The sequence below is a fragment of the Rana temporaria genome, chromosome 2 (assembly GCF_905171775.1).
Source record: "Rana temporaria chromosome 2, aRanTem1.1, whole genome shotgun sequence".
NCBI classification, from domain to species: domain Eukaryota; kingdom Metazoa; phylum Chordata; class Amphibia; order Anura; family Ranidae; genus Rana; species Rana temporaria.
In genome coordinates, this window is record NC_053490.1 from 392347439 (window position 1) to 392373231 (window position 25793).

The 25793-nt window shown below is 44.9% G+C and overlaps 1 protein-coding gene across 7 annotated transcripts in view; it reads left to right on the forward strand.

The window, feature by feature from the left end:
* The window catches only part of PUM1 (pumilio RNA binding family member 1), a 97444-nt gene extending 88508 nt beyond the window's left edge, over positions 1-8936 (forward strand). For 5 of the 7 annotated variants that reach the window (XM_040338031.1, XM_040338029.1, XM_040338030.1 and 2 more), the window contains exons 21-22: positions 7047-7239; positions 7336-7467. In XM_040338031.1, coding sequence (XP_040193965.1) covers positions 7047-7239; positions 7336-7467 — 325 coding nt within the window. Of the gene's footprint in view, positions 1-7046; positions 7240-7335 lie in introns of all 7 variants that reach the window. The other 2 variants (XM_040338032.1, XM_040338028.1) reach the window with 2 other exon arrangements.
* The last annotated feature ends 16857 nt before the right edge of the window (positions 8937-25793 follow it).

Genomic DNA, 25793 nt, shown 5'->3' on the forward strand with positions numbered 1-25793 from the left:
AATATTGTTTATTATCATTCTCCCTTTAACCACTTGCTTACTGGGCACATATACCCCCTTCCTGACCAGAGGACTTTTTGCGATTCGGCACTGCGTCGCTTTAACTGACAATTGCGCGGTCGTGCGACGTGGCTCCCAAACAAAATTGACATCCTTTTTTCCCCACAAATAGAGCTTTCTTTTGGTGGTGTTTGATCACCTCTGCGGTTTTTATTTTTTGCGCTATAAACAAAAATAGGGCGATACGTATTCTACATATTTTTGGTAGAAAAAAAACGCAATAAGCGACTGGTTTGCGCAAAAGTTATAGCGCCTACAAAATAGGGGACAGATTTATTATTTTTTATTATTTTTATTTTTTTACTAGTAATGGCGGCGATCTGCTTTTTTTTTATTTTTTTTTTGGGGACTGCGACATTATGTCGGACACTTTTGACACATTTTTGGCACCAGTCACATTTATACTGCGATCAGTGATATAAATATGCACTAATTACTGTATAAATGTGACTGGCATTGAAGGGGTTAACACTAGGGGGTGAGGGAGGGGTTAAATGTGTACCTTAGTGAGTGTTACTAACTGTTGGGGGAGGGGGGTGACTGGGGGAGGTGATTGATCTGTGTCCCTATGTACAAGGGACACAGATCCGTCTCCTCTCTCCCTGACAGGACGTGGATCTGTGTGTTTACACACACAGATCCATGTCCTTGTCTCTGTAACCGCCGATCGCGGGAGCCTGGCGGACATCGCGGCCACCAGGTACACGCATTGGCTTCTCAGGCTCCATTCACATCTCCGCGACAAGCAACGCCGCGTACGCGGCGTATTTTGCCGCGGATAGTGTATCTTTTTTTTTTTTCTTTTTTAATTCTACCCATTGCTGTCAATGGGCGAACGCCAATGTCGCCTGGAAAAAAAGGGTCCGGGACTTTTTTTCAGGCGACAGGCGTACGGCGTCTATGAGATGTGAACCATCTCCATAGACAGCAATGAGAATTTCCCCCTCGCACAAGCGTCGGGCGTTTTGTCGCCTAGATGTGAATGGAGCCTTAGTGATGCAGCGTGAGCCCCCCGGTGGCCAGGAGGAGCGGAGGCCGTAAAAACACAGATTCACAACCACCCTGCGGCCGTATAAAGTCGTACGGCCGTCGGGAAGTGGTTAAGGAGAATTGCACCATGCTTGATGTAGATTTTTGCTTTCCTCTTGACCAGTTTTGCTTAGAGTGCCAAGTATACAATGTGCTGCTTTTTTTAATTTGACTGACAGCCAATGTAACTATTTAAATCTTTGCAAGCACAGGCAGATTATTTTCAAGAAATGTGCTTCACTACATAATATGGTTCTACATAACTGCTTCCTCCTGTCCTATAGTGATGATTTGCCAAGAAAGCTTTGGACCTTGGAAGGGCAGCAAGATGATTTTGAATCTAGCCAGGCAAATGGAAGGCACATCTTGTCTATTGTTCCAGTAACCACATTTGATATATAAAGCCTGAATTAGAGTAAACCTGTTATAACAAATACAGATGCTGCAATTGATGATGTCCTCTTGTGATCGCGCATGGCCGGTGCGCACTGTGATCACCGAGTCCTTTGGACTCAGCTGATCACAGAATAGGGTAAAGGGCCAATCACAGCGAGCCCTTTACCACGTGATCAGCTGTCAGCCAAAAACAGCTGATCAGGAAGTAAACAGAAGCCGGTTATCGGCTTTTTTCTTGTCCTCACAATCAGTGTGAGGAGAAAAGATCCAAGCCAGTAATTGACTTCTGTTACAGGGAAATGTGCCCACAAGTGCTGCTAATCATTGCCCAGGAGTGCCATCAATCAGTGCCACATTTCAATGCTGCCAATCAGTGTCACCATTCCTACATATCAGTGCCGCCTCATCATTGCCACTTCATCAGAGTAGCCTCAGCGCACATCAGGAGGAGAAAAATTACCCGTTTGCAAAGTTTTATAACAAACTACGAAAAAAAATGTGTGTGTGTGTGTATATATATATATGTATATATTTTTTTTTTTCATCAAAATGTTTGCAAAAAATTAAAAAACCCAGTGGTGATTTAAATGCCATCAAAAAAAGCTCTATGTGAAAAAAATTATAAAGTTTGGTTGGGTACAGTGTTGCATGACCATGCAATTGTCAGTCAAAGTGCAACAGCGCTGAAAATTGGCCTGGGCAGGAAGGGGGTATAAGTGCACAGCAGAGGCGGCTCTAGGCTTTGTGAGGCCTTAGGCAAAACTCAGACATGAGGCCCCACTCACGCCCATAATGGGAAAAATAATTCAAGCAAGAAAAATGGCTGCAGAAAGATGCACAGATCTAGCACACAGGTGATCAGCACCACTTCCAGGGGACCCTTCTCACCCATCAGACATATGCAGCCAATGCCGGAAAGAGGGTGAGAAAGAGAGGGATGATGGAGAGATCCCCAGCGCCCTGTCCCTGTCTGCAGCCCTTCCTGTGCCCCATGTCCCAGTCTCTGCAGTCCCTATCTGTGGGAAGGTTTGTGTGATGCTTGGTACAGTACCTTCCATGCCAGCAGGATGTTCATGATGGCCAGCAGCAGGCAGGGTCCATTCTTGTTCCGGGTGGGGACAGTGTTCTGCTCCTTCCAGAGGATCGGTTTGCTGTCAGATTGAGTGGTCCCTGGCCGCCAGCACCTTCTGCCCGTCCTCGTTTTCTGGGCCCCAGTCAGCCTGCCCTCTGGTACTGGGAGGTTTTCAGAGCTCTTCTCCCTCCAGGGTTATCGTTGCTTGCTGCCGATGCTGCTCACCTTCCACACCAGGCCCGGACTGGGACAAAATAAAGGGGCCCATGCATTTTAGACTGAGCAGTCCATGAGACTGGTCCCTTCCCCGTTCTCCATCCTGACAGATCACCTGCAGCAGCCAGCAACCTTGCAGAGCTGAGGGGGGCAGGGAAAGGGCACAGGGGTGGGGGATAGCATGGGAGTGAGGTGGAGGGGGGGGTGGGTAGAGAGCAGCCGGACTGAGAGCACTGGGTTGGGCAGGGGTAGGGGGAGCGAGAGCACTGGTGGGGCAGAAAGCACTGTTGTGGGAGGGGGGCAGAGAGCACTGGGGGGGGCAAGGAAAATTGAAATGGAGAGCACTAGGGAGAGGAGCCAGGGAGCACATTGGGGGGGGTGTGGTGGAAAGCACTGGGGGGAGCCAAGGAGCACATGGGGGGCAGACGGCACTGGGGGAGCTGAAGAGCACTGTGAGGAGGGGTGGAGAGCATAGGGGGGAGCCAGAGAGCACATGGGGAGGCGGGCAGAGAGCACTGTGGGGGGGGACTGGAGAGCACGGTGGAGTTGAGAGCACTAGGGAGGGAAGCTAGGGAACACATGGGGGTAAGAGCACGGCGAAAAGCACTGGGGGAGCTGAAGAGCACTGTTTAGCGAGCTGGAAAGCAAAGTGAGGTGGAGAGCAGATGGGGGGCTGAGAGCATGGTGGGGTGGAGAGCACAGGGGGGCCCGGAGGAGATCATGGGGGTGAACCGAGAGCATGGTGGGGTGGAGAGCACAGGGGGCGGAGACAGGGAGCAAATGGGCATACTGGAGAGCACTAGGGAGGGGCAGAGAGCACTGTGTTGGGAGCTGGAAAGCAAGGTGAGGTGGAGAGCAGGGGGGGGACCGAGAGCGTGGGGTGGAGAGTAATGGGGGGGGGGGGTGAAGAGCAGATGGGGTGCCGAGAGCATGGCGGGACAGAGAGCGTGGGGTGGAGAGCACAGGGGGGCTAGTGGAGAGCAAGGGAGCATATAGGGTGACCAAGAGCATGGTGGGGTGCAGAGCACAGGGGTCGGCCGGAGGAGCTCAATGGGGGGGCGGAGCCAGGGGGCAGCAAAAAAAGCTGGATAGGAGGAGCGGCGGGGCCGCTGCATATAGAAGAATTGATCTGCAGCCGGTAATGCTAGTTTCAATTCCCCTCCTGCAGAACTTTAGCGGCTGTAGGAGGAATATGGAAATATCAATTCTTCTATATGCAGCGGCCCCGCCGCTCCACCTATCCAGGAGAACAGGAGGGCTGCATGGTCAGTCACTCACTTTCTCTCCGTACGGCCAGGCAGCATCAGAAGATCGGATTCGGATCCATTGAAGCTCTGCCTTCTTCCCCTTCACAGTCATGGGGTGTGCTGCTGGGTAAGTTTGTCCCTGACTGGTGGCTGAACTGTATTGGCGGCCGGGCTGAAAGAGTGCCTGATTGGTCAGTCCGCCCCTGGGCCACAGCGTCCCGGTGGGGAGGCGGAGCTGAAGCCATCGACATTAGTATTGATCACACACAGGCAAATTAGGCGGCCGCTTAATTAGAGAGCCGCCTCTGGTGCACAGTAGCCAAGTGGTTTTAATAGTTCCATTAACTGCTATATTCTTGTGTAGTGTGCCTTTACCCAACGTGAAGCATTGCATTTTAGTGCCTGCCTCCCCACCAGAAATGGCTCTCAACAGTGGCCTACCTAGCCTACTTGACATCCTTGGCAATTATTTGTTTTTAACGCACACACATACCTTTTCATCTCTAGCCGTGAAATTAGGAATGGCAGAAAAAAGACGTGGTGTCCTGCAGCAAAATGGGAATAATTACCGAGTGCTAAATAAAACATAAGAGTTTAATAGCGGTTCACTGTGCCCCCCACTTTTTCAGGGTGACAGAGCTGCAGTAAGAAATCTCCCTGCCTCCCTTTACATGAGCCTGAATGTTTCAAAAGGTGTTAAATCTGGGTAAAATAAATAATATTCTGAAAGCTGTCAAGCAGGAAAGACCAATTCCTGAAAGGACCCTGGAATTGTTCCTGCTTAAAGCCGCCGATTTTTATTTATTTTTTCTTCAAAAGTCAGCAGCTACAAATACTGCAGCTGCTGACTTTTAAAATAAGGACACTTGCCTGTCCAGGGCACCCACGATGTCCTGGCTTTGCTTACTGGTTCCCTACTGTGCATGTGCAACTCGCGCTGCGCGAACCCACTGGTCCATGCTGTCTTCTGGGACCTGTGTGTCTCCCAGAAGACAGCGGGGGAACGGAGGAGGCGCTGGATGTGGCATAGATAGCCGCGGGTGGCTCGGCTATCTATGCCCGGAAGTGGGAGCAAAATACCTGTATTAGACTGGTATCTGCTCCCCCCTGAAAGGTGCCAAACGTGACACCGGAAGGGGGGGGAAGGGTTCCGAAAAGTATTTTTCCTTTTTAGATTTATACTAGACATGTAGAATGACAAATTTTCTACAATGATCTCAGTCGTTTTTGTGCCTTTTTAATATGTGCTGCATCGAGCAGACTATTTTAAAATTATTGGGCTACAATGCACCTTTCCAAACCAAAAAATGGCACCACAGCCCAGCAAGTCATGTAAACCGGTTACCCTAATGCGGTTGTGGTATAAATAGCACAGCCAGTCAGGAAAAAAAGAACACAATGTGAACAGGGGAAACTGTAGGAAATGCACACATTTTAGCTGACCACTCCACAAAATATGCTAAATTCCTAAACTAAATCTCCACTATTTAGCTTGGCTTTAAAACATTTGATGAAGGTGTCAGAATCACCAGTGTGGGACAGAAGCAAGATCTTGTGTCAGTGTGTGTATATATCTTTGGAATTGCAAAGAGAACAAAATTAAAATTGGTTTGTTTTAAAACTGGCAGTCAAAGTACATGTGGGAGGGTAATTGAATTAAATACAAATGCAAGTAACTTGGCTCAGGTTGGCACCCACTTTCATCATTTTAGTAAGTGCTTAATACCTCCTGACGCTTATGTGTTCTTTTCCTGGTCTAACCAGGCTTTCTATGCCTGATGAATGGCATTTCTAAATTCTACAGGGTCCTCAGCAGGAGTCATGTGGCTGCAAGGGAAGGGGGGGGGGGGTTGCAGAGTGCATGGTTCATGATCTTGGTTAAGAGGAAGCAGAGCGGGTTGCAGAGTGCATGGTTCATGATCTTGGTTAAGAGGAAGCAGAGCAGCTGCAGATCCAAGAACCCTTACAATTTATTGTGCTGGCTGCGGCACCATACACACGGTCGGGCTCCTATCACACTTGTGGAACTTGGGCTCTGACTTGTGAGGCCCAAAGTCGCAGGACATGTAAAATGCCATGCATCTCTACGAGAGCCATTACATATGACACTACAGGCGGTCCTCTACTTACAAACGACTTCTACTTACAAACGGAGGGAGACAACAGGAACTCAGAGGAAATCTACCCCTAGGAAGGGAAATTCTCTCCTTTAAGAGTTAATAAGGGAAAAATGTGTCTCCTATCACCAATCCTTGTTTTCCTAACATCCCAAAAAAAAATTAATCTAGTTCTCATTGGGACAGAAAGTGAGGTGAAATCTTCTGAACAGGGGCACAGACAGCAAAACAAATGTTACAGGGGTGATGACCCTTCCCTATGTTTTCCAAAAAGCTTAAAAAGAGATTTCTTGGCTGGAGCTACACTTAAAAAATGTACCTGTTCCAACTTACAGATTCAACTTAAGAACAAGCCTACAGTCCCTGTCTTGTTTGTAACCCGGGGACCGCCTGTACTGAAGTCGCTGCAACTCCAGAAAAGGTTCCTGCACTACTTTGAATAGACTTTGACATAATTTCAGTGCCAGGGAGCGTAAAAGTCTTATCGAAGTAATATCAAAGTTGTACTGAAAATCGGGCAACTTTGGAGTTGGCTAGTGTGAAAGGAGCCTCACTATTTGCATGCTTGTTCCAGGCCAGTAACTGAGGCACCAACAGTAAGGCACCTAGCATTTTCCCAAGGAATGGACATTTATGACAACCTAGATGGTTGGCCATGACAAATTCCTTCAAAGCCAAGTGAAATATATTTATATTGTGTGTGTGTGTGTGTGTGTGTGTGTGTGTGTGTGTGTGTGTGTGTGTGTGTATATATGTGTGTGTGTGTGTGTAATATATATATATATATAGTGTGTGTGTGTGTGTGTATATAAACATTTTATATTTATATGTCTTTATATGTAAATAGAATTGCTCGATGGGTCTGAATCAGTTTCCCCCCCCCCCCTTTTTTTCTTCTTTACTTAACAGTAATGTAGTTGAAAAGTGTGTGACGCACGCCTCCCGCACAGAACGAGCAATGTTAATCGATGAAGTTTGCACGATGAATGATGGGCCTCACAGTGCCTTATATACAATGATGAAGGATCAGTATGCCAACTATGTGGTGCAGAAAATGATTGATGTAGCAGAGCCAGCTCAGCGTAAGATTGTCATGCACAAGGTAAGTCAAATTCCACCAACTCAAGTATGTAGCTAGAATTGAAATGCATCATCCAGGACATGAAAAATACCACTTCTTCTTCTTTTTATTTTTTAGATTCGGCCACACATTGCCACTCTTCGTAAATATACTTATGGCAAACACATTCTTGCTAAGCTGGAGAAGTACTACATGAAGAATGGTATGGATCTGGGTCCAATGTGTGGTCCCTCAAATGGCATCATCTAGAGAATCTTCCTGGACCCACTGTATCTCCCTATTTCTGCCCACCACGTGGGAGATTCGGGGTGTAGCTCTTTCAAACCAACCTTTGTAAATGTCTTTAATTTTATTACACCCAACATATTATTTTTAATAATCAACTTGACCCCCCCCCCCCCAAATGTATTTCTGTATAGAATCACTTGTACATATCTTGTACATGTCCTGCCCCCTTGCTGAATGCACATCAATTGTGCAGCAGAGGCCATGTGAATAAATTTGCTCACCAGAATCCAAAAGGATCCTGAAACTTTTTTTTTCTTTTTTTTTAAGACACGATGCATGGTTTCCCTTGCCTTTGTTTATTTTAAAACATACTTTGATGAACCAGAGTTCTCCATTTCTATCTGTATGTTCATATGTATACAATAATTCTTCTTTTTTTTTTTTTTTCCTGAGCGAAATCAGTTTTATTGTGCAGAAATTGGGATTGAGGCAGACTGCCCTTTTTACAACTGTATTATTTGATTTTTGACTTACTTTAGCATGTCCACCTTAATTCTAACCCGTATACCCTTTTTTCGCTTTGTATAAATATGTAGTGTATACTTGATATAGATATTTGCATATATATAAAACTTTGTAGTATTTTTCTTTTAGCTTTTTTGATGTTTAAAATACAGATGTATCCTGCAGTTAGTGGACATAAACCCTTTTGACTGTAAAATTGTACATTTGTAAAACCTCAGTAATGTAAATGTGAGTTTGAAAATTGACATAACCCCCTTCCTTTTTGGTAAGAGATAAGAAAAGGCAAAAAAGAAAAAAAAAAACTTTAGGCCAAACTGTGCATTTCCAAGATTCTTCTACAGATATATTGGTCGTGATGTTGTAAATTGTAAATTGTAATTTCAGCCGGGCAAGACAAAACTGCATTTCCCCCTTTTTTTAGTTGGTGTTTGATATCTCATTTTACTTCCATTTATAATTGGATTAATGTTAAATTTGCTCTAAATTAGTGCAGATATCTTTTTAAATCAGCCAACTGCAAGTATAATTTCAGATTTTTAAATCTGAACTAAAACTACCCTTATCCAGTTGGCAATCTCGTTAGTTCTTTCCTGTACAGACTATAACATTTTGTTTTGCATTTTGTCTCACTTGTAAGTTGCTGTAACATATTGTCCACTTAATTCTTTGTTTGAATATACAAATGTAATAGTTAAACGGTGTATATTTACAACAGACATGAGATCCCCCTCCCCTTTTGTGTATATTACAAATGAAAATTTTCAAAGCACACTTGTTTAACTGTATGTGTATAATTAAGAATACCCTTTTCAATTGCCAGATGGAGCAGAAGGAGGGCAATGGGGAAGGGGCATTATTGGCCCTGTGGATGCTTCTGATTTAGCAATTATTTTTTGTACTTTGTGTAGAATGTCTATAAATGATGTGTGATCTTTATTTTGAAAATTACAGAACTTTGGAATCTCTTTTGTTGTCAGTTTTTGTATTTTAAAACAAAAGCTTTCGTACCCATCTCTAATTTAAAAGGCCAACACAATATGCTATATATTTGTGAGTGTGTGTGTGAGTGTGCTTTTATACATACAGGTGTAATTTAACAGACCGTAAAACCTAAATTAACGGTTGATCTAGCGCAGTTACACTTGGAACAAACTTTCAAATCATAGGTTTCCTAACATAGGAAATTTTGTCCTGCCTGACTTGGGTACTTGCAAGTCTTCTCTTTAAATATGTATCTTATCTTGATACAAAATCAATTCATATATGCTTTATAGTGTGGAGACTTTTATATCATGGTTTATTTGTGGATAATAAAAAGGGAATATTTGTTGCCCTATAGAAAGTTTAATTTTGCCTAAGCAGTGACCTGAAAAAAACACACCTCCTGTAGTTCTGAAGGGCAATTCTTGCTGATAAGCATGCTAGGTTTATACTGCTGTATATGTAGAAATGGAACTAGGCATATAGAAAACTGAAGGCCATTTCCCTTGGGGGCTATTCTCCCCACGGCTGATAAGTTTTGTCCTGAAAGTGGTACTTTTAAGAACTGAGGTTCTGCTCTTCCTCCTACATTTGGGGGAAGATGGTACATGGTTTTGACAGGTATCCGCGCCAAACTTCTGCTGGAATCGCCTTAGAGATTGCACTGGAAGTTTGCCCACAACCTTCTGGGATAGGTCCCAGGAGGATGCGGGAACATTCGCGCAGCAAGGATTGCACATGCACAGTGGGAGCTGCTCGGCTGTGATCCCTGTACAAAATTTTTGTATTTATTTATTTTATTCATTTTTGTATTTATTTTTTTATGTTAAACATCAACAAGGCAAATACAACATACCAAGGATACAAGGCACACAGCTAAACAATCATCAGTTGAACGATCATCCCCAGCACTGGAGAAACTTGTACATATAGTGAAAATAATCATTTTCTTTTAGCTGAGCAAAGTATGCTGCAGTGCAATGTCTTTTGGGTTTAAAATCTTACAATAGTAAGAAAAAGATCAAACAAAGTGCCTACGTCTGATAGTCCAGAGGGTAGTCACTAAGACATACAATAGAGCAAGGCACAAGAAAAATAGGTAGGCATTTTCGCAGAATAAATATAATATGCCACTATACATAAACCAAAATCGGACGAGTATGCATAGTACCCAATACATCTTACTAGGTCAGTTTAAAAATGGGCACTAAATTAACTTGGGTAACTCACAGGTTTTCAAATGGCTCCACCCATGGGATATTTACAAACATCTCATCCATATGACATAACTTCTATTATACACCTGCCAATCTCTTGGCCAGTAAGAGTTGCTATTACAAATTCTGCCAGGCTATATTATGTTTAAACCATAATAATTCATCAAATTTTTATTGTAATCAAATCAAAAGTAACACAATTTCTCTTTTTGTTATTTTCCTTAACCCAGAAGAGCCCTGGTTATCAGTAGAAAAAAAAAAAACTCTGAACCACCAACTCAACCTAACCCCTCACCCCCTCCATTCTCCCTTACATAACCTCTTGCACTACCAATAACCATCCCCTGTAAACTTCTCTACAAAAAAACTTACAGGGGGGGTCCTTCTCCAAAAGCAAACCCACCCCCTTTCCTTAACCTCCCCACCAAAAGAAACTCCCCCCAGGCAGGAATTCTCACCCCTCCTTCCTCCAAATAGAAAGTCATGCTTCTCCACCTACCTGACCTCATCTTCAAAATTTGGCACGGCACAGAGGCAGGAAATCTTCTGCATCCCCGGTCTCCCTTCGGCTGTGTCACAGCTGAGGAGGAGTCTAGGAGTTCCCTTGGCAGTATGCCCTCATTGGCTATCTGCAGCAACAGAGCTCTGCCATGTGATGTAAGTTTACCCCTGATTGGCAGAGCGTGTGGTGCCTGGAGCAGTGTGTGTGTAAGCAGCCACGGCTGCTAACGGGAACGGCGTTCCTGCTGAGTAAAAAGTGCAGGGACGTCATTCCTGCAGGACTTGAGCCCTGCTCATAGCCTTATGTGTTTCCCACAAGCAAAATGGGGTGACCTATTGTCTCGTTAATTGCAAAAAAAATCTAGTTCCTGAGCCATCTGTTTATCATATTCCAGATCTTTCAGGGGTGTCTCATTAATCTTCCAGTACCACTCCCGAGACCCTGGCTCTTCTATAACACAATTGGTTGGTGCATGTAAACCTATGGAGCACAGGTGTCAAACACAAGGCTCGCAGGCTGAATCATGCTCTCCAGGCCATTTCATGTGGCCCTTGCACCCTTCCTGTAGCTGCAGGAGTGCTCCAGTCCTCCTCTGGTCCTACTCTAGACCTTTACTTTCTGCTTTCAAGCAATGCATCCAGCTTTTTCCCAGTAGCAGCATAAGAAAAAAGGAGGTTGCACTGTGATGCAAGGAAGAGTGGGGGACTCAACGTCTGATGGTGGGGTGGCTCTTGACATCTAATGTAAAGGGGAGGGGATGCGCTGGACATCTAATCTTACAGCTACAACCGGCCCTTTTGAGTGCAATCATAATACTGATGCGGCCCACAATGAAATTGAGTTTGACACCCCTGCTATAGAGGCTTCGAACAAGCATGGCAAGCCATTCTGCGAAACAAAGACAGTTCTAAAAGGTATAATCTCTATCCTGTACATGGAGAGTTCCATGAGCTATCCATCAATTGCAGATCTTGAAGCTCTGGTCAATTTTGCATATGATAGATGGGAGGCACCTTTAGACACATTGGGCCAGATTCTTAGTGGAGATACGACGGTGTATCTCCGCGTTGCGCCGTCGTATCTATGCGCCTGATTCTTAGAATCAGTTACGCATAGATATATGTTAGATCCGCCGTCGGATCGTAACTGCATATTTACGCTGGCCGCTAGGTGGCGCTTCCGTCGAATTCCGCGTCGAGTATGCAAATTAGCTAGATGCGCAAATTCCCGAACGTACGCCCGGCCGACGCAGTAAAGTTACGCCGTTTACGTTAGGCTTTTTTTTTTTCCGTCGTATAGTTACCCCTGCTATATGGTGGCGTAAGTGCGGCGTAACAATGTTAAGTATGGCCGTCGTTCCCGTGTCGAAATTTGAAAAAGTTACGTCGTTTGCGTAAGTCGTCCGTGACTGGGGCTGGACGTCATTTACGTTCACGTTGAAACCAATGACGTCCTTGCGGCGTACTTTGGAGCAATGCACACTGGGAAATTCCACGGACGGCGCATGCGCCGTTCGGGGAAAAACGTCAATCACGTCGGGTCACAGTACATTTACATTAAAAAAACGCCCCCCCCTGATCCAAATTTGAATTAGGCGGGCTTACGCTGGCCGATTTACGCTACACCGCTGCAACTTACGGAGCAAGTGCTTTGAGAATACAGCACTTGCCCGTCTAAGTTGCGGCGGCGTAACATAAATCGGATACGTTACGCCGCCGGACGAGAATCTGGCCCATTAAGCGTGGGATCTAACACCATGTTAAGGTCCCCTCCCACCACAAGGAGCCCCAGAAGTCAGGGATTAAAGATAAACATTGTCCATATATCGTCAATGAGACTATTAACATATCTATGCCATCTGTGGATTAAATAGGTCTATAGATTTAAAGTGGTTGTAACGGCAATAGGTTTTTTATCTTGATGCATTCTATGTATTAAGATAAAAAGCCTTCTGTGTGCAGTAGCCCCCCCCCCCCCCCTCCCCTCATACTAACCTAAGCTCCATCTCTGTCCATGAGTGTTTTGGCGATCCGAGACTATCCCTTCTGATGGCTCCTGCTGCTGTTAAAGTCGGTCAGCCAAATCGGGAGGGAGAGCTGCAGCTCTGTGAATGAATGGACATGGATCTGTGACTCGGCCAGGGTTACCCCATAGCAAGCTACTTGCGGTGGGGGACACTTGGCAGGAGCACAGAAGAGGAGGATCCAGGCTGCTTTGTGCAAATCCACTGCAACAAAGCAGATAAGTATAATATGTTTGTTATTTTTATTGAAAAAAAAAGACTTTGCAGATGTGTTTTTTCACCCTAAAGTGATTGTAAAGTACACTCCAGCCTTATACGTACCAGTAGCGGAATTCAGTTAAAAAAAAAAAAAGAAACCAATGTTATTGGGCTGATTTGTAGGATGTATTGTATCGACCTAAACGGATTACATTAAATTCATAATCGTGCAAAAAATGTAAGTTTGAAGTCTGAAATGTAAACGTGTGATTGTAATAAAGCTGCATCCAAAAAGCTTGATGCGTTTCATGGAATTCTCTCAGGAGATGCAAGGTGCATATCGGCAAAGAATGAATGAATAAATAATATAGTCTGATACTAAACAAAAAGGGGGCACCATTTCAATTGGATATTTCCCCTTAAATTACTTACAAATCAGCTCTAAATTCAACATGTGATATTGAAGGCTCTTGGGGACGTCTATCCCGGAAGCTGTGGCAGTAGGAACCAAAGGTACAAATAAATGAACTTACAGAAAAATACAAATCCACATATCCTGGTGAATAGTGATGCCAATAGCAAATTTATTTTAATATGCATAAATATATAGAATATGTGTATACTACTTAAAATAAATTGTGCCCATGACTGCTAGTTGAATCCAGAAAACAGGATGGGTGTAGGATAAGAGGTGTATTGGTAAAACTCAAAACCCCAATAGGCAAGGGAAGTAAAAATAGTAAGGGATCCACGGTGAATTCCACCACAGGGGGCTCATAAAATCAGAAGAAAAGCTAATAAACAAGTATAAAAGGAGAGACATGCCAGAGCGGATACTTTATAGTCCCACATATTAGAGCCATAATCCAGAATGTGATCTACTATATCCCAAGGGAAAAAGAAAGGTCTAGTCCAACGGAGTATTACTTATCAGCGGATCCCTCCCAAAATCATGTACATGTTGGTAAAGAGAGGATGCACCATCACCCAAGCGGCGAGTGCCACCCAGCAAATGGCGACCACATAACACCACCTGATGTAACGGATATCAAACCATGCGTCTGTGCCATATCGTCGCATTAGTTGACAGCCATATGTCCAATGTGGGGCGTGGTGCCACTGTGTATTGGGGAATCGCCCACCTACCCCCTGCATCCGGGAAAGACAAAAGGAGGAAGGAAAAGCTCCAGGTGCGCGTCACAGCTTCTGGGTAAAGAAGAACCCCACCCAGCACTACAAATCCAGAAATGGGCACATAAAAACACTTGCTAAACCCTCAATGCATAACATAATGCTGGATATATACTAATAAATTGTAACACTGCTCCTTTCACTGACCAATCAAAGGCTGGGGAGGGAAAAGACCTGTAAGTGTAACTTAACTGCAGCAATGCAAAATCAGGTCTTCTGCCCTGCCAGAAAGGGCTGGATGCCTTAAAAGCTCAAATCCTTCAACTGTAAAACAGGTCCCATACATGCATTTCATGTGTATATTTAGCTGTGTGCATGAAGTTCAGCTTTAATCATCAAGGCTAACCTCACTTTTGGTTATGACATCTGAGAATACAGCAGTGTTAATGTAACCGGCAGCAGGACAGTTTTAAACAGAGATAAGAGGACCAACTGGTATATGTCCTTATATTATCTATAATAATAGAGGGTGCAGTAAATGTGAGTGAGATGGTTTAGGTGCACACTGTTCTTACGCTTAAACTATTTACGGACCAGCCTCTGCAGTTGTACTGCAGCAGGGTTGGCTCCCCTGTCATTGTACGTCGGCGTGTACACGGCGATCTGTGGGCACTCGCCCATTCGCTAGTGGGGGAGCCAGCTAGCTGGTCTGGTGGACTCGATGTCCGCCGGTCACCTGCGATCGCTCCAGAGACAGGCAGAATAGGGATCTGTCAGTGTAAATAACAGATCTCCATTCTGTCAGGGGAGTAGAGAGTGAGTTCTGCTGTTCCTAGTGATTAGGAACAGCGATCTTTCTCCTCCAGTCAGCCCAGCCCCCATACAGTTAGAAACACCTTCCAAAGTAACACTTAAACTCTTGGGACCCGCGCTATAGTCAAATGACGGCTACATCGCGGATCCCAAAATCCAAGTGGACGTCAATTGACGTCCGCCCCTTTGCGCGTTCCCCGCGCGTGCTCCAGAGCGCGCAGCGGGGAACTGCTGTGCTGGCCGCGTCCCTTGGACACAGCCAATCACAGATCGCCACGGATGGCCAATCAGAGTGGCCGTTTGCGATGCGATCTGTGCGGCCAATGAGAGATGATCTCATATGTAAACATATGAGATCATCTCTCATTGCCGTTTTACACAGAGACAGCGGTGCTGTCTCTGGAGAGGAGACCGATCTATGTCCCTTGTACATAGGGACATAGATCGGTCACCCCCCTTCCCCCACAGTTAGAACACTAACCCCTTACTCACCCCCTAGTGTTAACCCCTTCAATGCCAGTCACATTTATACTCTACTTAGTACATATTTATAGCACTGATCGCAGTATAAATGTGAATGGCGCCAAAAATGTGTCAAAAGTGTTCGATGTGTCCGCCATAACGTCGCAGTCCCAATAAAAAATCGCAGATCGCCGCCATTTCTAGTAAAAAAAATAAAAAATAATAATTCTGTCCCCTATTTTGTAGGCGCTATAACTTTTGCCCAAACCAGTCGCTTATTGCAAATTTTTTTTTTTTTTACCAAAAATATGTAGAAGAATACGTATCGGCCTAAACTGAGAAAAAAAATGTGTTTTTTTTTTTTTGTTTTTTTTATTGGGATATTTATTATAGCAACAAGTAAATTATATTGTATTTTTTTCAAAATTGTCGCTCTTTTTTGTTTATAGCGCAAAAGATAAAAACCGCACAGGCGATCAAATACCACCAAAAGAAAGCTCTATTTGTGGGGAAAAAAGGACGTCAATTTTGTTTGGGAGCCACGTCGCACGACCGCGCAATTGTCTGTTAAAGCGACGCAGTGCCGAAAGCTGAAATTTCACCTGGGCAGGAGGGGGGTATATGTGCCCAGTAAGCAAGTGGTTAATCACCCCCTAGTGTTAACCCCTTTCCTGCCAGTGACGTTTATACAGTAATCGGTGGCTATTTTTTTTTTTTTTTTAGCTCTCATCGCTGTATAAATGTCAATGGTCCCATAAAAAGTGTCCGATCTATCAGCTGCAATGTCGCAGTCTCGCAAGAAAACGCAGATCACCACTATTACTAGTAAAACAAAATAATAATAAAAATGCCATAAATCTAGCAAGTTACATATTGGCCTAAACTAAGGAAGATTTTTTTTTTTGGGGGGGGGGGGGGGGATATTTGTTATAGCAATTTTTTTTTAAATTGTCGCTTTTTTTGTTTATAGCGAGAAAAAAAAGAGGTGATCAAATACCACCAAAAGAAAGCTCTATTTGTGGGGGAAAAAAAGAACATACATTTTGTTTGGGTACAACGTCGCATGACCAGGCAATTTTCAGTTAAAACGATGCAGTGCCAAATTGCAAAAAATGTCCTGGTCATTAACCACTTAAGGACCGCCTCCTGCTCATACTGTATACGTCGGCAGAATAGCGCGGCTGGGCACAAGCACGTACCTGTACGTCCTCTTTAAGTGCCCAGCCCGGTCCGAAGCTCCGTGGCCGCGGGACCCGCAGACCCGATCGCTGCCGGAGTCCTGCGATCGGTCCCCGGAGCTGAAGAATGGGGAGAGCTGTGTGTAAACACAGCTTCCCCGTTCTTCACTGTGGCGCTGTCATTGATCGTCTGGTCCCTGATATAGGGAAAGGCGATCAATGACGTCACACGTGCAGCCCCACCCCCCTACAGTTAGAAACACATATGAGGTCACACTTAACCCCTTCAGCGCCCCCTAGTGGTTAACTCCCAAACTGAAATTGTCATTTTCACAGTAAACAATGCATATTTATAGCATTTTTTGCTGTGAAAATGACAATGGTCCCAAAAATGTGTCAAAATTGTCGGATGTGTCAGCCATAATGTTGCAGTCATGAAAAAAATCGCTGATCGCCGCCATAAGTAGTAAAAGAATTTATAAAAATGCAATAAAACTATCCCCTATTTTGTAAACGCTATAAATTTTGCGCAAACCAATCGATAAACGCTTATTGCGATTTTTTTTTACCAAAAATAGGTAGAAGAATACGTATCGGCCTAAACTGAAGGAAAAAATACGTGTTTTTATATATTTTTGGGGGATATTTATTATAGCAAAAAGTAAAAAATATTGAATTTTTTTAAAAATTGTCGCTCTATTTTTGTTTATAGCGAAAAAAATAAAAACCGCAGAGGTGATCAAATACCACCAAAAGAAAGCTCTATTTGTGGGAAAAAAAGGACGCCAATTCTGTTTGGGAGCCACGTCGCACGACCGTGCAATTGTCAGTTAAAGCGACGCAGTGCCGAATCGCAAAAACTGGCCAGCATAAAGGTCCGGGTCTTAAGTGGTTAAGGGGGCAAATTCTTCTGGTGGACAAATGTTGGTGCTTAAAAGATCCTCCCTCTGTGACTGTGGGCAGGAGTTCTTTTCCCAGCACCTGCCCACAAAGCTGCATCATTCATTCACAGAGTTCAGTGAATGAATGAACTACAAATATCATCTTTCATTGCAGCAAATGGCTTGTAGTTCTTAAAGAAGTCCAGCCAAAACTTGTTTGGCTGGGCTTTTCCTATGGGTCACAGGAGTGCAGTTCGTTTTGCACTGCTGTGACCTGTTTTTAGTAGAGAGCGGGCTGAAGTCCACTCTCTGCTGACGTCACTGATATCAGTCCAGGCACCGCATCATTGTGACAATAAAGTCTCGATCTGCCAGGTGCTTGGACTGTGATGGCCACTCCCCACCTCTCCACAGCTTAGCACTCCAGTAAGCGTGGAGGAGCAGAGTGAGTGCCGCTGATTGACAGTCAGCAGCTCTCTGCTCAGGGAGCTGCGAGAACCCAGCCATCGGCGATGTTCGATCGCTCGGTTCTCAGTGCAGAGGCTCCAGGGGACAGAGCCCCCTGTTCTAGCACGATACGCTGGACCTTCACTGCCCATGTGCCGCTGACGTCAGAGGCTACATGCAAGGTGAATATCTCTTAAACCGTACATGTTTAGGAGTAATTTATTTTACCTACAGGAAAGCCTTATTCCAGGCTTACCTGTAGGTAAAAATGACCAAGCGGACAATATAACTGATTTAACCAGTCCTGGACCAGCCACCACAGTTATACTGCGTCATAGCTGTAAGTCGCCCGCGCCAATCGGATTCGCTTCAGAACCTCCAGGCCCAGGCCAATGATTTCTGGACTGGACCTGGTGGAATGAAATCCTCCCCTGCCTGTGTAAGTTTAAACACAGGCAGGGGAAGTGATGTGATGAGTAAGTACACTGACACATGTACACATAGATACACTTGTCACCCCCGATCGCCCACCAGTTATCCCCTTTACCCCCTGTCACTGTCACCCAGTGCGGTGTTCATATTTTTTTTTTATCACTGTACTGGTGTCATTAGTGACAATAATCAGTGTTAGGGTACATAGTGATAGGTCTAACCCCCCTAATAAAGGTTTAAACCCTTGATCACCCCCTGTCACCAGTGATCACCGTATTAGTGTCATTGGTGACGTCAGTTAGATTTTTTTTTATAGCGTCAGGGCACCTGCCGTATATTATCTAAATAAAATGTTAACACCCTGATCACCAGACGGCTGATATCAGTTAGGTTTTAGCGTCAGAGAGGGTCTGCGTCGTCCCAGGCAGCGTCAGATTAGTGCCAGTAGTACTAACACCCAAGTAGTTTAGGGTTCCCAAAAACGCAGTGTTAGCGGAATCAGTCCAGATACCTGCTAGCACCTGTGTTTAGCCCCTCCTCCCAGCCCACCCAAGTGAAGTATTGATCAATCGCTGTCTCTTACAAAACACTAAACAAATAACTGCAGCATCCGCAGAGTCAGGCCTGATCCCTGCAAATGCTAACAGTTTTTTTTGTAGCATTTGAAAGAGTCGCTGACAGTCAGGTGCTCTTTTTCCTGTGAGTCTCACTACTGTACCAGTAAATTTTGAGACCAAAATGTCCAATCGAAGGTACAGTAGTGAAGAGGCCTACACATTTCTGAGCATGACAGATAGTGAAGAGGAAGTCACCTATCTGTCAGATTCAGGTTTAGAATGCAAACCAATAGACAGCAGCGACTCCCTGATAGATGGCTATGACGACGAGTAGTGGTCCCTGCCAAGGTCAGGCATACCCGACTCCGTTCTTCTGCTGTCGTTGAGGTGCAAGATCCGCAGGGCTTTCATATGGAGCAGAGAGCCAGTACTAGTGCTGCTCATCCTTCTGGTGAACTGGCAAGCACCAGCGGCCTAGTACATCCCGGTTGTACATCCAGCGCTGCAGTAACACTTGGTGACGTGGCGAGTCCCATAAGTGCAGTTCAAGCTGGTGAGGTGGCTAGCACATCTAGTGTCCTGCAGCCACCAGGAAAACAAAGACGGCCCTTTGAGCCCATAGTGCCCTTCCTGCTGCATTTGCCAATCCTGATTGGGAGCCCACCACTTCTGCAGCACCCGTACTTCCCCCATTCACTGGCCAACCCCGAATTCAGGTGAAAACAGTTTATTTTACATCACTTGATTTTTATTCAATGTTTTTCACGGAAGATCTCTATAGATCTGTTGTGGACCAAAGCAATTTGTATGCAGGTCAATTCATTGCCGCTAACCCCAAGTTGACCCTTGCCAGAGATTGGAAACCTTTTACAGTTTCTGAATTTAAGACATTCCTGGGCCTATCCCTCCTCATGGGCGTAGTTAAAAAGAGCGAGTTGCGGTCATATTGGTCCACTGACCCAATTCACCATATGTTGTGTTTTCTGCCTCCATGACCAGGACACAATACAAACAGATCTTGCGGTTCATGCACTTCAATGATAATGAACTAAATTCAGCCCCTCGTAAACCACTTCAACCAACAGTTTGCAGCCTTGTTTACTCCCGATCAAGTTGTCTGCGTCGATGAGTCCCTGATTAAGTTTTCTGGCCGCTTGTCTATCAAACAGTATCTTCCCAGCAAGCTTGCCAAATATGGGGTCAAGATGTATAAGCTCTGTGACAGAGCAACAGGCTATACATATAGTTTTATGGTTTACGAGGGAACAGATAGTCACGTGGAGCCGGAGAACTGCCTAGACTATATAGGGAGCGCTGGTAAGATTGTGTTGGATTTGGTGTCACCCTTATTCGGAACGGGGTACCACTTGTACGTGGACAATTATTACACAAACGTGCCACTTATTAGTCACCTTTTTGATTGTGGAATTGATGCATGTGGCACTGTGCAATCTAATCACCGGGGCTTCCCCCAACAGCTTGTAGAATCCCGACTTGGGGGGGGGGGGCCTGCTTGGAATGTAATCATTTGTTAGCAGTGAAGTGGAGGGATACACAGAATGTTTTCATTCTGTCCTCCCTTCACGCAGATACGACAGTCCAAATTCTTACGGCGACTGATGTTGTGGAGAAATCCCTCTGTGTCCACGAATACAATCTTATAGTGGTTGTATAGTCAAAATTTGGACTTTTACCTACAGGTAAGCCTATAAGGCTCATTTGTAGGTAAAAAGAATATCTCCTAAACAATACGCCGCTGACTTCAGCGGTGCATGCGCATCGGGGATTCTCGGCTGAAAGCCCGGCAGACGCCGGACTTTGCCGGAAAGAAGTCTCCCACGCAAGAGCGGGAGTGGCAACATCACGGCTCCAGCCACTCACAGAGCTGGAGCCGCGATACACGAAAGACACGCCGAGGCAACATGTCATCTCCCTCGGCGTGGACCAGGTAAGTTACCGATGCCTCGTTCTATGGTAAGTATTTCATAATGAGCTAGTATGCGGTACAGGATGAGTAGATGAACTCAGAGAGGAGGAGATATATCAAAAATAGGTACATTTTTTAATATAATATCAAAAAATAAATAAAAACATCAAACATTAAAGACAATTAAAACAATACACATATCGTGATGACCGATCAGATCACCGAAATTGCAGTCCCCAAATGGGGAATCCAGGTGAGTGTTGGGGTCACAGTACGGGGAGTCTCTCTACTAGTTTCGCGACATTGCATCGCTTCGTCAGGAGAAATTCTGAAAGTTGATATACAAACACAAAACATAATTAATTCGAAACACATGTATATACAGGGGAAGAGGGGGAAAAAAGGAGAGAAAAAGGGAAGGGAAAGAGGGGGGGAGAAGACAGGAGGGAAAAAGGGGGGGGGAAGGGAAGAAACAAGGGAAGGGGGAGGGGGGAAGGAGAAGAAGAAAGGACGGGGGGAGGAACCGAAAAGAAGGGGATAGGTGGGAAGGGGGAGGGGAAAGATGGAAAGTGAGAAGGATGAGAGGGGAAAGAAAAGAGGGGAGGGGGAAAGGGAGGAGAGGAGAAGGGAATGGAAAGGGAAGGGGGGAGGAGAGGGGGGAAAGGGAGAAGGAGGGGGAGAAAAAGGGAGGGAAAGGAAAGGGAGGTGGTGGAGAAGGAAGGGAGGGGCAGGGGGAGAGGGGGGGGAGGCGAGGTGATGAAAAGGTGATAAGACAAGTGATCAAAAGTAATAAATGGTTTACCTGCATGAGATACACAGCAGGGAATAAATGTGGGGTCCCAGGACCAGCGGTCCCCGTAAATAGTGCTGCTGAAACCAATATTAATAGTGGTTGGAAAGTCGAAGGTGAGAAACCAGATGATAAGGAATGTAAAAGGTAATATTATCAGTTAGCACTTATCAAAAAAGGAGAAGCCAGTAAGCACCTAAATAAGAAGGGGGGAATGCAGGTAAATGAACTGCTTTAAGCATGTTAATGTAGAGAGGTCAAGGACTGAGCAGCACAGAGGTGGTAGAGACTTACTTTGATATCTGGTGAGATACAAGTGTCCTTGGACCCGGGCTCCAACACATCTCCAATGGGGATCTCCCCCATTTAATTACCCCAAACGAGCAGTGTCATTGAGCCGAATACAAGCTTTGTCACATGACGTCGCTCGTTCAGACCGCCCACATGACGTCAGTGCGTCGTAGGACGCATGCGCACTACAAGAAACGGCTGAAGCAGAACAGGGCTCTGCCATTAGTAAGGGCAAGTGACGCTGTCCTAGCAGAGGGGGAGGCTAGGGGTGTCACCAGGGCGGGCACAAGGCCGCCGAAGATGGGGACAGCCGTGACGACAGGCATAAGAGCCAAGGGGACACATAGGGAGAAGATATCTCCTGTTACAAGGAAATTACAAATATGTATGAATTAGTAAACAATAAAGTATACAGTATCACTTGTCTTATCACCTTTTCATCACCTTGCCTCCCCCCCTCTCCCCTGCCCCTCCCTTCCTTCACCACCTCCCTTCCCTTTCTTTCCCTCCTTTTTTCTCCCCCTTCTCCCTTTCCCTCTCTCCTTCTTTCCCCCTCTCCTCCCCCCTTCCCTTTCCATTCCCTTCTCCTCCCCTCCCTTTCCCCTCCCCCCTCCCCTCTTCCGTCTTTTCTTTCCCCTCTCACCCTTCTCACTTCCCATCTTTACCCTCCCCTTCCCATTCCCCTCCCTCTTCCCTCCTATCCCCCCTTCTTTTCGGTTCCTCCCCCCTCCCCCATCCTTTCTTCTTCTCCTTTCCCCCTCCCTTCCCTTGTTTCTTCCCTTCACTGGCCCCCCCTTTTTCCCTCCTGTCTTCTCCCCCCCCTTCTTTCCCTTTCCCTTTCCCATTTCTCTCCTTGTTTTCCCCTCTTCTTCCCTCCACCCTCCCCCTTTCTTTATTTTCTCCACCCTCTCTTTCTTTCCCCCCCTCCCTTCCCCTTTTCCTTTCCTAATCTATTTCCCATGTTTCACTTTATCCCCAACTTTCACATCTCACTTGGTCACCATTCACGTTTAAGTCACCAGTCCACTTTTTTCCCTACTTTATCACTTGCACTTTTCAGGATATTCCCTATATTTACCTATTTTAACACACAATTGATAGGTCTATCTCCATAATTACCCCCTTGGCCGCTGTGGGAGACAACTTTGCTTGGTTGTTTGGGCGTCTGAGCTGACGGGACACCTGCTCCTAGGTAGGCGACACAACTCCTAGTCCCCAATATGTACTATTGTATATACTTGTTCCTGTCGGTGGGTTGACCTACATGAACTGGATTATATGTGTTTCAACTTATTTATGTTTTGTGTTTGTATATCAACTTTCAGAATTTCTCCTGACGAAGCAATGCAATGTCGCGAAACTAGTACAGTTAGACTAGAATTTCGGTGATCTGATCGGTCGTCACAATATGTGTATTGTTTTAATTGTCTTTAATGTTTGATGTTTTTATTTTTTATATTATATTAATAAATTTACCTATTTTTGATATATCTGCTCCTCTCTGAGTTCATCTACTCATCCTGTACCGTAACAGTCCTCCTTGTCCGTTCTTTCCTGTGGGTTCTCTTGGGTCCTTGGGGTCCCCTGAGCCCTTTCGCTAGCTAACTAGATTTTGGGTGATGGTACATCGTCTATCGAAGACGCTAAAAATGTATTCACAGTTGATTGATAGTAAATGGCTTCAGCCAAATACTAACCATGAGTGAAAGAAATGTTTTTGTGTTATCATTCATATTCTCTGAAAAATGGCCAAGAAATCATAAATTCTGCCAGGGTATGTAAACTTTTGAGCACAACTGTATATATAAACTAGAATAATTGAAGTCCCATCATTAGCTGAAAGAGCTGAACATTTTAAAAGTTGAATGGTTTTAATAGCTGAAAGTATGCAGAAGTTACACAGAGCCAAAAAACCTACGGAATAATACAATTAAAATTAAGAATAATAAAAACGAATAACAACACTGGGAATGCTTGGAGAACATTCCTACTATATAGCGAAGAGAGCAAAATGCATAACTGTACAGCGATTACCAGGCAAGGCGGGGGTAGACTCATGGAGAATACTTATTATAATGGTACATTAATACACAAGAATATAAAATAAATGTGTATATGGAGTGTATATATCAAGATATACCAAAGAGTTTTTATATATTTTATTATAACATACAGTACAGACCAAAAGTTTTGACACACCTTCTCATTCAAAGAGTTTTTTTTATTTTCATGACTATGAAAATTGTAGATTCACACTGAAGGCATCAAAACTATAAATTAACACATGTGGAATTATACATAACAAAAAAGTGTGAAACAACTGAAAAACCTACGTTAGACTTACCGGTAACGGTAACCTTCCAGGACGGCACACCTGAGACAAGAGGGCTCCTCCCTGCAGGAAACACAATCAAAAGCTTGTAATAAGTCCCCACCCTTCCCCTTGATCCCCAGTATGTATTAAAGTAATCCTGAACTGGTTCACAAGGGACATTGTTCCATATAGGTACTTACCACCTAGCGTTTAGCTTACCTTTCCCTCCACATAGGGCGGGAAGTAGGCCTGCCGTCCTGGAAGGTTCGTAGAAATACTGTTACCGGTAAGTCTAACATAGGTTTTCTCCTATCACCTTCCAGGACGGCACACCTGGAGGATAATCAAGTAACCACAGGCCTACCTTCAGGGTGGGACCACAGCTTGTAGGACCTTTCGACCAAAAGCCAAGTCTTGCTGTGACAACATTTCCACACGATAGTGCTTCAGGAATGTATGATGACTGGATCAGGTAGCCGCACTGCGGATTTGTTCCCAGGAGGCCCCTGCTTTCTCAGCCCAGGAAGGTGCTAAGGATCTGGTTGAATGAGCCTTGATATTAGCTGGAGCTGGGACCCTGGCACACACATAAGCCCCGGAGATAGCTTCTCTTATCCATCTTGAGACTGAGGCTTTTGATTCCTGCAGTCCCTTCCTGGGCCCAGCATACAGAACTAATAGGTGATTGGATCTCCTAAAACTCTTTGTTCTCTCCAGATAAGTAAGAAGACACCTTCTTGTACCTTTAAAAAAAAAAAAAGAAGACACCTTCTTACATCTAGATAATGAAATTTATTTTCTTTCTCGTTCTTTGGTTCAGAACAAAAGGACGGCAATATAATGTCTTGCGTCCTATGAAATAAGGATGCCACTTTTGGTAGGTAAAGAGGGTCTGCTCTGAGAGTGATCCTATCTGGCTGTACCCTCAGGAAGGGTTCCTTCATGGACAGTGCCTGCAGATTCCCTACCCTCCTGGCTGTAGTAATGGCTAACAAAAATGCTAACTTTAAAGTTAGGAATTTAAAGGGAACCTCTTCTATGGGTTCGAATGGGTGTATAGATAACGCCTCTAACACCCTAGTTAAGTCCCAAGGTGGACAACTACTTTTAAGGACTGGAGAAACTCTTTCTCTTGCTAACAGAAAATGCTTAATAAGGTCCTCTTTTGCCAATCTTCGATCGAGATAGACTGAGAGGGCTTCCTGGAAAGCTTTTAGGGCTTCCCCTACCGCTCTGAGCTCCCTGTAATTGGATGTCCTGCAAGCTAGTGAGCTGTTCCATTGCCCTTGGGCTTTTTTCTTTCCTAGGTGGGCACCAAACCCCCATGAACTGGCATCCGTGGTAACCTTTACGGGGTTCCACTGAGCCCATGGTCGACCCTCTTTTAGGTTTTGGTGAATTGTCCACCACTCCAGGCATGACAGGACCTGAGGGGTGAGCAGTATCTCCTGATCCAGGGATTCCTTCTTTTTGTCCCAGGAGGACAGGAAGAATAAATGAAGTGTCCTGGAATGAAGTTGTGCCCAGACTACTGCTGGTATACTTGCTGTCATAAGGCCTAGGGTTCTTAGAATATTCCTTCCGGAGAGCCTGGGTTTTTTTATCAGATCCCCTGCCGCTGAGGCTAATTTTGCCACCTTGTCTTCTGGCAAGAAGAGCCTCTGCTGCCTGGTGTCCA